Source organism: Gopherus flavomarginatus, chromosome 2, assembly GCF_025201925.1.
Source record: "Gopherus flavomarginatus isolate rGopFla2 chromosome 2, rGopFla2.mat.asm, whole genome shotgun sequence".
NCBI classification, from domain to species: domain Eukaryota; kingdom Metazoa; phylum Chordata; order Testudines; family Testudinidae; genus Gopherus; species Gopherus flavomarginatus.
Genome location: NC_066618.1, coordinates 47,102,326 through 47,115,918, shown reverse-complemented (window position 1 = coordinate 47,115,918; position 13,593 = coordinate 47,102,326). Strand labels below are relative to the sequence as shown.

Here is a 13,593-nt window from a genome sequence, read left to right as displayed (position 1 = left end):
AAAAGGAGTCATATAAAAAATGGAAACTAGGTCAGATTGCAAAGGATGAATACAGCCAAATAACACAGGAATGCAGGGGCAAGATTAGAAAGGCAAAGGCACAAAATGAGCTCAAACTAGCTATGGGAATAAAGGGAAACAAGAAGACTTTTTATCAATACATTAGAAGCAAGAGGAAGACCAAGGACAGGGTAGGCCCACTGCTCAGTGAGGAGGGAGAAACAGTAACAGGAAACTTGGAAATGGCAGAGATGCTTAATGACTTCTTTGTTTCGGTCTTCACTGAGAAGTCTGAAGGAATGTCTAGCATAGTGAATGCTTATGGGAAGGGGGTAGGTTTAGAAGATAAAATAAAAAAAGAAAAAGTTAAAAATCACTTAGAAAAGTTAGATGCCTGCAAGCCACCAGGGCCTGATGAAATGCATCCTAGAATACTTAAGGAGTTAACAGAGGAGGTATCTGAGCCTCTAGCTATTATCTTTGGAAAGTCATGGTAGACAGGAGAGATTCCAGAAGACTGGAAAAAGGCTAATATAGTGCCCATCTATAAAAAGGGAAATAAAAACAACCCAGGAAACTACAGACCAGTTAGTTTAACTTCTGTGCCAGGGAAGATAATGGGGCAAGTAATTAAAGAAATCATCTGCAAACACTTGGAAGGTGGTAAGGTGATAGGGAATAGCCAGCATGGATTTGTAAAGAACAAATCATGTCAAACCAATCTGACAACTTTCTTTGATAGGATAACGAGACTTGTGGATAAGGGAGAAGCGGTGGATGTGGTATACCTAGACTCTAGTAAGGCATTTGATACAGTCTCGCATGATATCCTTATTTATAAACTAGGGAAATACAATTTAGATGGGGCTACTATAAGGTGGGTGTATAACTGGCTGGATAACCGTACTCAGAGAGTAGTTATTAATGGCTCCCAATCCTGCTGGAAAGGTATAACAAGTGGGGTTCCGCACGGGTCTGTTTTGGGACCGGCTCTGTTCAATATCTTCATCAACAACTTAGACATTGGCATAGAAAATACGCTTATTAAGTTTGCAGACGATACCAAACTGGGAGGGATTGCAACTGCTTTGGAGGACAGGGTCAAAATTCAAAATGATCTGGAGAAATTGGAGAAATGGTCTGAGGTAAACCGGATGAAGTTCAATAAAGACAAACGCAAAGTGCTCCACTTAGGAAGGAACAATCAGTTTCACACATACAGAATGGGAAGAGACTGTCTAGGAAGGAGTATGGCAGAAAGAGATCTAGGGGTCATAGTGGACCACAAGCTAAATATGAGTCAACAGTGTGATACTGTTGCAAAAAAAGCAAACGTGATTCTGGGATGCATTAACAAGTGTGTTGTGAGCAAGACACGAGAAGTCATTCTTCTGCTCTACTCTGCACTGGTTAGGCCTCAACTGGAGTATTGTGTCCAGTTCTGGGCACTGCATTTCAAGAAAGATGTGGAGAAATTGGAGAGGGTTCAGAGAAGAGCAACAAGAATGATTAAAGGTCTTGAGAACATGACCTATGAAGGAAGGCTGAAAGAATTGGGTTTATTTAGTTTGGAAAAGAGAAGACTGAGAGGGGACATGATAGCAGTTTTCAGGTATTTAAAAGGGTGTCATCAGGAGGAGGGAGAAAACTTGTCCACCTTAGCCTCTAAGGATAGAACAAGAAGCAATGGGCTTAAACTGCAGAAAGGAAGATTTAGGTTGGACATTAGGAAAAAGTTCCTAACTGTCAGGGCAGTTAAACACTTGAATAAATTGCCTAGGGAAGTTGTGGAATCTCCATCTCTGGAGATATTTAAGAGTAGGTTAGATAAATGTCTATCAGGGATGGTCTAGACAGTATTTGGTCCTGCCATGAGGGCAGGGGACTGGACTCGATGACCTCTCGAGGTCCCTTCCAGTCCTAGAGTTTATGAATCTATGAGACATTACATCAACGTCCTTCATGTACTCTTTCTCAATCTCTCAGGACTTGCATGTTTTCTTGGATTTTTGCTCTCACTTTCTGCAATAGCTGCTTCTTACATCAGACAAGAGATTTTGATTATACTTTTGTATGGCTCTCAGTTGTGCACGTCAGAGCATGTCATATCACTCTGGGCTTCTGAGGCATTGAAGGCTGGCTCTTCATGTACAATGGGTGTGGTACAAATATCTCACTGTGGTATACATTCTAAACATTAAAATACCATAGTAAAGTCAGTTCTGTGCACAGAACTGTATTTGTTTCCTTTTTAATGGCAAACTGTGTGTGAGTTGTCTTCTTTCTTCAACACACACACAGAGTTCCTGATGATTCTTTTAACCTTCTCCTACCTCTCATCCTTCACCAAAACATATAACAAGAAGTGTGCAGTGTCCAGGTATATGAGATATGAAATCTCTAATCAAAGCATATAAGCTGGATTTCCTTCAGGCAGAGAGGAATAGGAGCCACTGGTTACCCAGGAGAAGTAATACTAGAAGCGGAGCTGGCAGCACCACATATGCTAGGTTGCCTGACGTTTCCCACTATCAGATCCTGCTTTCAGTTATCTAACATTGCAAAACTTTAACCATTTGGGCTCAAATCTTCCATTCCAGGTGCAAGGCTGGATTAATGCAGGGGCTTTAAGGGCTGCAGCCCAGGGCCCCGGGCTAAGAAGGGCCCTGATGCAGCAGCGCTCAGGCAGGCTGGCAGCATGCCATGGCCCCACACTGCTCCCAGAAGCGGTGGGCTGCTGGCACCTCTCTGCGGCCCCGCACGCTGCCCCTGCTCCCAGCACCATCCCCACAAGTCCGGTTCCTGGCCAATGGATGCTGCAGGGGTGTGCAGAGTTGTACCAGCAGCCAGCTGCTTCTGGGAACAGCATGGGGCTATGACAGGCAGGCAGGAAGCCTGCCTGAGCCCTGCTGCGCCGCTGTCCAGGAGCTACCTATGCTAAGTGCCTCCTGGCTGGAGCCTGCACCCCAACCCCATGCCCCAGGTCAGAATCTCCTCCTGCACCCAAACTCGCACCCAGAGCCCACACTCCCTCCTGCATTCCAACCCCCTGCCCTAGGTCAAAATCCCCTCCTGCACCAAACTCCTTCTCAGAGCCTGCACCTCTCACCCTCTGTTGCACCCCAACACTCTGCCCCAGCCTGGAGCCCCCTCCTGCACCCAAACTCCCTCCCAGAAAGAAACTAATATAACAGCTGTTCTAAGGTAAGAATTAGGCTATTTTGAATTAACTGAACTATATTCTACATATTTTAAGACTGAAATGTAACCACATAACGTCTTTATGTTAATTAAAAGGCAAGTTTAGTATAGAGCTACTAGCCTCAATGTCATAATTGTGCTCATTTTGTTTTAAATTAGAAAAAAGAATTGTATACAGGGGCTCCACAAAATCTAATAGCCTTGGGCCCACGGGAGAGTTAATCCGGCCCTGCCAGGGTGCCAACTGCAGACTGAATTTTTTTGGAACATTTCAGTCAAAACAGTTCAGCCATCTCAGAGAAGGAATTTAGGGAAAGATATAGTGTTCTGTCATGTTAAAAAATCCTTACTATGGTTCCACTGAGAAGCTTGAACGCCCCATGTTTTGGAGCACAGACTTGACATTTGGCAGGAGGGTGGCTTTTGTGGCAGGGATGTGCCTTTTGCTAGTCTCATGAAAATCTGGCCAAATGTTATACGCTTTTTAAAATCTCAACTTGCACATGTTCAGTGGAGGTTTTTCAGAACTGTACTGCTAAAATAATATCTGCAAAACTCCATCGCATTCAGCATGCTCTAGCCCAGGGGTCTCAAACACGTGGCCTGCAGAGTTATTTGCTGCAACCCGCCAAGCTCCCCGTCCCCTCCCAGAGTTATTTCCTGAGGCCACCAAGCTCCCCTCACCCGCCGCCTCCCCTCCCCCAGAACGCCAGTGCCTCCACTCCTCTGCCTACCTCCAGGCACTTAGCGCTTTCCAGGAGGGAGGGGGGAGGAGCAGGGAGCCACGCACTCAGGGGAGGAGGTGGAGAAAAGCGGGGACAGGGCAAGGATTTGGGGAAGGGGTTGGAATAGGAGCAGGGAGGGGGCAGAGTTGGGGTGGGGACTTTGGGGAAGGGGTTGGAATGAGGGAAGGGAAGGGGTGGGGCCTCATGGAAAGGGTGGAATGGGGGCGGGGTGGTGGGGGGCTTTTGTATCTTTATATGAAAAGGTGTCAGTGATGAGGCTGTCAGGCCAATGTACTAATCCACATGTGGCCCTCCTGGTGATTTGAGTTAGAGATCCCTGCTCTAGCCCCTCACAGTTCCAGGGTGTGACCGCTTTTGCACCATCCTAACTGAGTTTGTTCCTGCACAGGGCTACAGGGGCTCAGCAGGCCTTTCCCAGCAATTGCAGCTGCAGACTGCAGTGGGGCTGAATACAGGAAGACAGTCTCTTCTGTGCTCTCAGTCTCCCACCATACCTGCTGGTGCCTAGGCTGCATGGAGTAGGAAAGTGCTTGACTCAAAGGGAAGGAGCAAACTGGGAAAGAGCTGGGAGTGGGGAGGAAGATTTGAGACTGGGATCTGGCAGCTAGTATGGTGTGGGTGAAGAGAGGAACTGGAACTGGCAGCTGGAAGGGGTGCTGACACTAATTAGGCCGGGGCACAGTCTGGGAACTGGGAGACAGGGAGCTCTGGAGGGAAGAAGAGAGGTAACTGGGGGAGAAATGAAGACTGAGGATGGATGAGGAGCTGGAGAGACTGAGCAAGTAGACTACAACTGGGAACCACACAGGAGAGAAGGCGGGCAGGAGTCCAGCTTTGACAATGAGCCAGTGTGCAGTTGTGGGCAAAAGGACTGAGCCAAGAAGCCAGAGATGTAGAGTACTGGAACAGGGAGCTGGGGAGGGCTTTGGGAGACAGAGCTTGAATAAGGAGCCCAGGGATGGAGACAGACAGACTGAACAAGGAGCCAGTAAGGAGGACCTGAGACTGGCTGCAAATTGAGACTGTGACTGACTGAGCAAGGAGACTTGGATGGTGGACAGGGTAGGAAAAGACTGGGAGTAGGGCGTGAAGCAGAACTGAGACTGGAAGCTAGTGGGTGAACAACTGGAGTCTAGGAGGGAGGGAGACAGATCGGATGAAAAGCCAGAAAGGCTGGCTGGCTGGGCAAGAAGACTAGAGGCAAGAAGCTGGAGGGAAACTGAGAATCAGATGAGCAGTCCTGAGGGGAAGACTAGGACTGGCGGAGCAAGGAGACTGGTACTGGGTAGGCAAGGAGAACTGAAATTGGACAAGGAGCAAGGCGTGGGGGGAAAGACAGGACTGGGACAGGGACAGGTTGGAGGGGATGGGGCAGAAAGGGTCAAGCTTGGGAAGAAGGGGTAGAAGTCTATGTGCCTACTAGAGTATACTGCCTGTAGAAGCTGGAACAGAATCCAAGGTTCCTGGATCTGAACATTCCTCTGCTGTCACTAAATATCTCTGAAACCCACTGGCAAGGTGCATATTTTGTCACCCTCTAGTGAGATAACTACTGCTATCAGTTACTTCCTTTGCTCAAATGGCAGAGGTCTGTGTGATGGGCCTGAAGGTTCCAACCCTGCTGATTACTCATGTGGTTTTCAATTTGATGTCACAGAATGGCATCTGTTTTCTTTTTAGCTTGCTTTTTTAAACACTTAGAAAATTACACATTTAAAAACCACATTAAGAGAACATTAAGGTTGCTAAAGAGCTTCTGCGTGATGCTAGGCAAGTCAATTAAACCAAACTTTCCACTAAGGGCTTGCCTTCACTGCAAAGTTAACCTGAGTTATAACTCAAGTACTGCCGCCAGCTTGAGTCCCATCCACACACAAAATCCCTTACCTTGAGTGTGGTTGGGTTTTTAACTTGAGTTGGCTGGCCTGGCAGGGGATATAAGCTAAAGTTTAAGTTACCGAGAACAACCACTAGTATGGATGCAGACTAGCTCCACTCAAGCACTGCTGGTCCTCCAATGCCTTCCCACAATTCCCTCTGGATCCCCAGAAAGGATGGAGAAGTTCTCTCACAAATCACTGGGAAAGAATTCATAGAGTGGCTCATCTTACTGCAGTGCAAAGAACTATGGACTATATCCCCAGAAGTCTGAGTGCCACACACAAGTGAGTGCAGCATCAGTGTGGATACAGTAGTTTGAGTGTCATTTCGCAGTGCGGTCTCTTTCACTCAAGCTAGGATAACTCAAGAGGAGTAACTCAAGTGAAGATCACTGCAGAATTAACTCTGCAGTGAAGATATACCCTAACTGTATGTTCCTCATTTTCTGTGTACCCAACTTGAGATCCATAATCTGATTTGCAGAAGTACTGTACACTCACATCTGCAAACTGAAGTTAGTGGGAGCAGGGCCATCAACATATAAAGTGCTATATGAAGCTAAGTACACTGAAAAAATCAGGTTGTAGGCAGTTCAGATTTAGCAGCTAAAATTAGCAGACACTTTTTACTTTAATCTCTCTGTTCCTGAATTCCCCATCTGTAAAATGGGAATAATAATAACCTCTCACCTAACAGCAATGCTGTTAAGATAAGTTAATTAATGTTTGTGAAGCACTCAAATACTATAGTGATGAGTGACATGGAACAGCCCCTGAGGAAATTAATAACTATATTCAGAGCAGGGTTTGAATTGTGTGCAATAAATAAGGCAATGAACCATTGCACAATTAAGATAAAACAAAATATTGAATAGCTGCTGATTTAATGAGCGCTGAATGAGGCAGGGGTCCTGGGAAAAGACTGTATGCGAGCATGTAATTAAAAACTATCATAATGCATAAGCACAAGGGGCCCAAATTAAGGTTGTTCAGGTACCCTATATTTTGGCATTTTCTAACCTTTCAGAGACTGGCTTTGCAACCTTAATCATATTTTAACATAGCTTTTGTATGTGTAATAAATTGGCCAGCACGTGTTATATCAAATCAAATTTATTGTTCTCAAATTGACAATATTACAATTTTTCTATTTGTGTTAACTGAGAAAGTTAGAGCTGAAAATTGTTGGGAATTGGCAGAGATAATACTATATGTTACAAGGCTCACCATAAATACAAAGTAACATTTAATTATAAAAACTCTAACTATTGATTAAAGAAACTATCATAGTTTTTGAGGAATCCTCAAGAGGAAAGAAAATGAATAGCATATTGACATGAAGTTAATTATTATTAATGCTCTAAGGGCCTAATCCTGCTCTCAATGGCAAGATGACAATGACTTCAGTGTGAACAGGATCAAACTATTTCAAGGTATTTCTTTCTATAATTAACTATTTTCCGAACAAGTAGTTTTCATTTTACTTACAAGTTAAAGATAATCACTCTACTTGGCGTTTAATTCTCCACAGAAAATTAACATAGGGAAATGGTTGCATAACCAGAACTCTGAACAGTACCATTAAAGTGCAGTTGTTGTGAAGAAACCCTCACATTGGCTTACAAATCTACTCCTTTATTAGGTATTGGATTTATCCTGTTATTTATCTGGCATGCTGCTTGTTTAATTGTGACTGCTTAAAAAAAAGTTATATTTTCATGTTATTTATAACATTTTCAAACTAATATTTCCTTTCTCTTTTTTTAAACAAACAAAATATTTAAAACTATTCCACAGTGTTTAAATGTGACATTAAAAATGTAAAATGTTATTTCATTCTTACCTCAGAACTATAATCATCTGCTGTAGTGGAAATTTCACTGTCTGGCTAAAATAGGAGAAAAATAAAAATATTTACAATGTTAACAGATTTCAAAACATTAAACATTATTTCTATCTATTTTTTGTGTATTTGGACAGTGGTTAAAGCCACCTGATGAAGCATATCTAGTTAAAATACTCATGTTATCCATTAGAATCTACAAAATGAAAGCCATTCCCAGCTCTCTGAGGCCTTGTCTATACGTATAGCCATACCGGCAAACCCTCTTAGTGGAGATGCAGTTTATATAGACAAAAAAATGCTTTTGCTAATATAGCCAATACCAGTCTCTGCAAAAAATCAGCAGTACTGGCAGAAATGGCATTACTCTACATCCCAAAGTTTCTAGTGTTGCTCCGGCCTTATATGTGATTATGCAAAGCAACGAACACCTTCAATTTCCACTGAAGTTAATGAGCGCTGAACGTGATTTCTTGCAGGAGGCGCTTAGGATCAGGTATGCAGACTCAAATCCTGCAATCAGATCCACATGCATTCAAGCAATTGCAGGAATAGGGCTTCAATTTTGAAAGTTAACATATATGCCCAATGAATGCCTGATTTATTACCAAACATGATTATCAATGTGATGCAAAGCATCAGTTTAAGTTTCAATATCTAAAGGGTTATCTCTACAACAAAACTTCAGAGGTAGTCACATGAAATCCATACTTAGCATGTTAAAAAATACTACTTATCTTTCCCGAAGCTAAATTATGTAAGGGTACACTTTAAAACTTAATTCTATACAGGCAAAAATGGTGGAAGGGGACATGTCCAACATTCTTAAGTCAGTTAGAGCTTTTCCGTTTACTTAAATGGGTGCTGGATCAGGCCCCATGCAATTAAATACTCTCAGGGAGATTTTCAAAGACACAAATAGCACAAGCAGTAAAGAGTCCTGTGGCACATTATAGACTAACAGACGTTTTGGACCATGAGCTGTTGTGGATGAATACCCACTTCGTCAGATGTGGGTATTCGTATTCACCCACGAAAGCTCATGCTCCAAAATGTCTGTTAGTCTATAAGGTGCCTATCATAACCTAGTCCCAGATTTGGACCTTAGCGTCCAAAATATGGGGGTTAGCATGAAAACCTCCAAACTTAGTTACCAGCTTGGACCTGGTAAAGCTGCCACCACCCAAAAAATTAGAGTGTTTTGGGGCACTCTGGTCCCCCCAAAAACCTTCCCTGGGGACCCCAAGACCCAAATCCCTTGAGTCTCACAACAAAGGGAAATAAACCTTTTCCCTTCCCCCCTCCAGGTGTTCCTGGAGAGATACACAGAAGCAACTTCCGTGAATCTAAGCAGAGGGATTCCACCCTCCCCCATTTCCAACCGGGAAACACAAGCACTTCCCTCTTCACCCGGAGGGAATGCAAAGTCAGGCTAGTAAATCTAACACACACAGATTTCCCCCTGACTTCTTCCTCCCACCAATTCCCTGGTAAGCTGCAGACTCAATTCCCTAGAGTTCCCCACTAAAGAAAAACTCCAACAGGTCTTAAAAGAAAGCTTTATATAAAAAGAAAGAAAAAGACATAAAAATGGTCTCTCTGTATTAAGGTGACAAGTACAGGGTCAATTGCTTAAAAGAATATTGAATAAACAGCCTTATTCAAAAAGAATACAATTCAAAGCACTCCAGCAACTATAGACATGTAAATATAAAAAAAAAAACATATAAATCACTAGCTGATCCTTTGTACTTACAACTGGGAAACAGAAGATTAGAAAGCAAGAAATAGAAATCCCCTCATAGCCAAGAGAGCATACAGGCAGAAAACCAAGAACAAAGGACTCACACACAAACTTCCCTCCACCCAGAGTTGAAAAAATCCTGTTTCCTGATTGGTCCTCTGATCAGGTGCTTCAGGTTACTTTTTTTTTCAGGTGAAAGAGACATTAACCCTTAGTTATCTGTTTATGACAGTGCCACAGGACTCTTTGCTGCTTTTACAGATCCAGACTTACATGGCTACCCCTCTGATACTTGACAAATCGTTAGATGCCTAATTTCCATTGACTTTGAATGGTGCTGAATTGCCATTTGTGCTTTTGAAAATCTCCTTTGGAGGTTTATTGGAGCCCTTCAGTTTTTTGCTATTCAAATGCCATGCTTTCTATAGATTTCAAAATGTAAATAAAATATATAACTTCACAAAGAAATCACAAAATTCAAAAGTGTTATATTTAAAGAGTAAACAAAACTTTTGTTTAAATATGAACATTTATTCATAGATTCCAAGACCAGAAGGGACCGCTGTGATAATCTAAATCAGTGGTCTCCAAAGTGGGGTGCACGGCAGAAGGAGAGTTGGGTTTTTTTGTTTTTTTTTTCCTGCTTTGGCAAAAATGGCAGAGCTGGCGTGCAGGGGGTGCACGCTCAACATTTTTTTACTGATGGGGTGCGCGATCACAAACATTTGGAGACCACTGATCTAAATTATCATATTATCATGGGGATTTAAAACTCATAAAACTGATAGGGTTGTATAAACCAAAAAGATCCACTTTAAGAATAAGAAAGTATTGTAGTGAATATAAACTGAAGTCTATAACAGAAACCAAAAAGGTGTTTTTAAATTCTGAGCACTTGTACAGACTAAAATAATATTAAAGTTAGCTATTCAGAACTGAAATAACTATTGTAGAATTCCCTTAACTGGGACATTTCAGAGGACAGTCTATTATCATAATTAGGCCATTATGCCATTTAAGAGAAAAGACTGTGATAAACTTGAAAACAATCAATAGGAATCTGAGTTCCATCCCACTATTTACAAAAACTTTATGTAACTCAAATGTTAATTTGTATATTTTCTTTACTATATAAACTTGTTTTACAAAAATATTTTAATAAATATATGAACATAGTCTGAAAGATAAGATGATTTCATCCTATTCTGAATAATAAAAATGAAATTCACTGCTTTTATCATTTTTCTTTTTATTTCTTCTCAATTTAAATGTTTATTTGGTATATTTTGTATTAATAGGCCACGATTTAGAATTATTTAACACATGACTAAGAACCACTCACTCTTTTGGCACCTGTCAAATACATTCCCATTAAGTGCAATTTATGTTAATACCATCCTAGGACCAGAAATTTTGGCAAGGTTTCCCTTGTGGAGTTTCCAGTGAACTACTATTTTAGAAGGTGGGGTTTGTACTCCTGAGGAATGACTAAAGGGTCTGGTCATCAAAACTACTTGAAGATGGGAGTGTGCCTGAATGCTGGGCAATATGCCATCCCAACTTCCTGTAGTAGTTGTGCAACCAGAGAATGTACAGCCAGCCATTGGACCAGACATCTCCCAGGTGGTATTCCACAATGCCAAAGGGAAACCTCCTAAACAAATGCCGACCCAGTCAACATTAACTTTGGCAGTAAAACTCCATGGAATTGCTGGAAGGAAGAGGCGATATGGCAAAGAATTTGTGTTGCCTCAGCCATGACTATGTAAGTTAAAATAGGCCACCTCAGCACCTTTAACTTACACTTTTTCCCCAGGTTTTTAGCATATAAATTGTAACAACTTAGTCAGCCTTTTTTATTTTTAACTATTTTTACATTTGCTGGAAATTAAGTGTGTGAGGGGGAAAGGGGTAGGGGTTGGGATTAGGTCAGTGTTGACAGTGGGGCTGCAGGGAGCTCCCAGCACTGGCAACAGGGCTGGAGCCCAAGGTGTCCCAAGACACCAAAGCACAAGGTCTGAGGGATGCTGCAGTCCAGGACTTGTGGAGCAGAGTCCCCCAGCCAGGACTGCAAGAAGGAAGAGGAACCCCAGTACTGCTGAGCTGTTCTTGCCTGGAGAAGGCTCCTACACATGTAGCTGGTGAGTGAGGGAGCAGGACTGTAACACTGGAACTGAAGACGACTCCCTGCATGGCCACATGGCCAGAAACACCCAATCCCTGAAGGTGCCAGGTGAGGGAAGGTACAGCGGAGGACAGAGCAGACCCCCTTGGCCAGAACTGCAAGGAGCAAGAGGACAAGCTCTCAGTCGTGGGGGAGGCCACCCTGTAAGAACATAAGAATGGTCATACTGGGTCAGACCAGTGGTCCATCTAGCCCAGTATCCTGTCTTCTGACAGTGGCCAATGCCAGATGCTTCAGAGAGAATGAACAGAACCAGGCAATTAGCAAGTGATCCATCCCCTGTTGTCCAGTTCCTGCATCTGGCAGTCAGAAGCAGACAGATATCCAGAGCACAGGTTTGCATCCCTGACCATCTTGGCTAGTAGCCATTGAAGGACTTCTCCTCCATGATCTTATCTAATTATTTATTGAATCCAGTTACAGTTTTGGCCTTCAAAATATCCTCTGGCAATGAGTTTCACAAGTTAACTGTGCATTGTGTGAAGAAGTACTTCCTGTTTGTTTTAAACCTTCTGCCTATTAATACCATTCAGCAGTGGAGTAACCTCCCCCATGGCAAAGGACTTCTCGAGGCCATGGCCAGCAGTCCCTGCTCTGCCTGCCAAGACCACAGCCTTTCCCACGAGTGTCACCTGCCCAGTGGCCATGCAGGGAGCCCTCTACAGCCCCACTGTTATGGGAAGGAGGGAGCTAACTCCTGCCTGGGGAGACAGCCATTCAGCCTCAGGAAGGCCTATCCCAAGGCCAGGGCTCATCCTCATCCTTCTTGCAGCCCTGAGGGGGGGGTTGAGCTCTTCTCACCAGGACCACAGCCTTCGCTGCACCTTACACCTGCAGAGACTGGGTATCAACTGGCCCTGTGGTAGTGCAGAAAGCCCTCTATAGTTCCGCTCTTTTACCAGCTGGGAGTGCTGGGGGCCTCTACTCTTCCCTGTGAAGACTGCAGCCTTCCCTGTACCTTTCTTCTTCAGGAAGGGTGTCTGACCAGCCCTGCAGCAGCACAGGGAGCCCTCTGCAACCCAGCCCTCACAGTCCTGTTCCCTCACTCCCATGACAGCAGGCTTGCAGAGGACTCCCTGCACAGCCTCAGGCTGGTGACGCCTGATCCCTGCAGGAAGGGTTGGGGGACATTAGGATTAGGAAATGGATTTCAGCATTAGGTGAAATGAAATCTACTGACTTCTGTCGGTTTATATCGAATCCTGCAAAGACTACACATTGTAAATGGCTATCAGGTATGAGGAAGTCTGAGCCTTAAAATAGTTGATTGACACCCTCTTACACACCATATGTGAATCCTTTGTATCACAAAATGTGACTGAATGGAAGAGTTAACCACAAATTTCAAATACAGAGGATAGCAATATGTTCTAAAGGTTGATTGGCCCCTGAGACAAAAAAAAAGACAGACAGACATTCTGTAAATCTGTATAAATGCTGTTATGTAAGTGATGCTCTCCGTACTATTGCAGTGACTAGTCATGGATCTTTTTTAAGTGGTGGTTTCCAAATTAACAGGATTAGTCTTAGTAGCCCAATAATACTTTATTAGATAATTTGGTCTGATATTAGAATTCTGACTATTATGTCCCCAGTGCATTCAGAAGATTGAGTGTTTATTCTTAAATAACCATGGTTGAGAGACATTCTACATGGGTTCTCCCTCACAGTTTAGGTGTAAGTACCTGCAAGTAATTTCTTAATTCATTTGCCTCTGTCTCACTTTTTTTAAGGCAGAATGTAATAATTCATTGGCTCGGTGAATTTGAAGGGAAGTGTGACATACAATCTGAGAGGTTCTCTGTTGACTGAGACCACCCAGACCTTAATGACTTGTAATACAGCACTTGTAAAACAGCATGAAAGCAGTCTTTTCATTTTACTCCTTTCACATTGATTTAGGAAGGCTTCCAACTGATATGCGGCACCAGCAGCGATAGACAAACAGATCACCTCCTACTCTTCACACAACAACAAAAGACGCCTCAGATTAA

At 43.2% G+C, this 13,593-nt stretch overlaps 1 protein-coding gene across 3 annotated transcripts in view; it reads right to left on the bottom strand.

The window, feature by feature from the left end:
* Positions 1-13,593, bottom strand: part of AKAP9 (A-kinase anchoring protein 9) — a 205,219-nt gene that overhangs the window by 134,397 nt on the left and 57,229 nt on the right. For all 3 annotated transcript variants that reach the window (XM_050939487.1, XM_050939488.1, XM_050939489.1), the window contains exon 3: positions 7,671-7,715. In XM_050939487.1, coding sequence (XP_050795444.1) covers positions 7,671-7,715 — 45 coding nt within the window. The remainder of the gene's footprint in view (positions 1-7,670; positions 7,716-13,593) is intronic.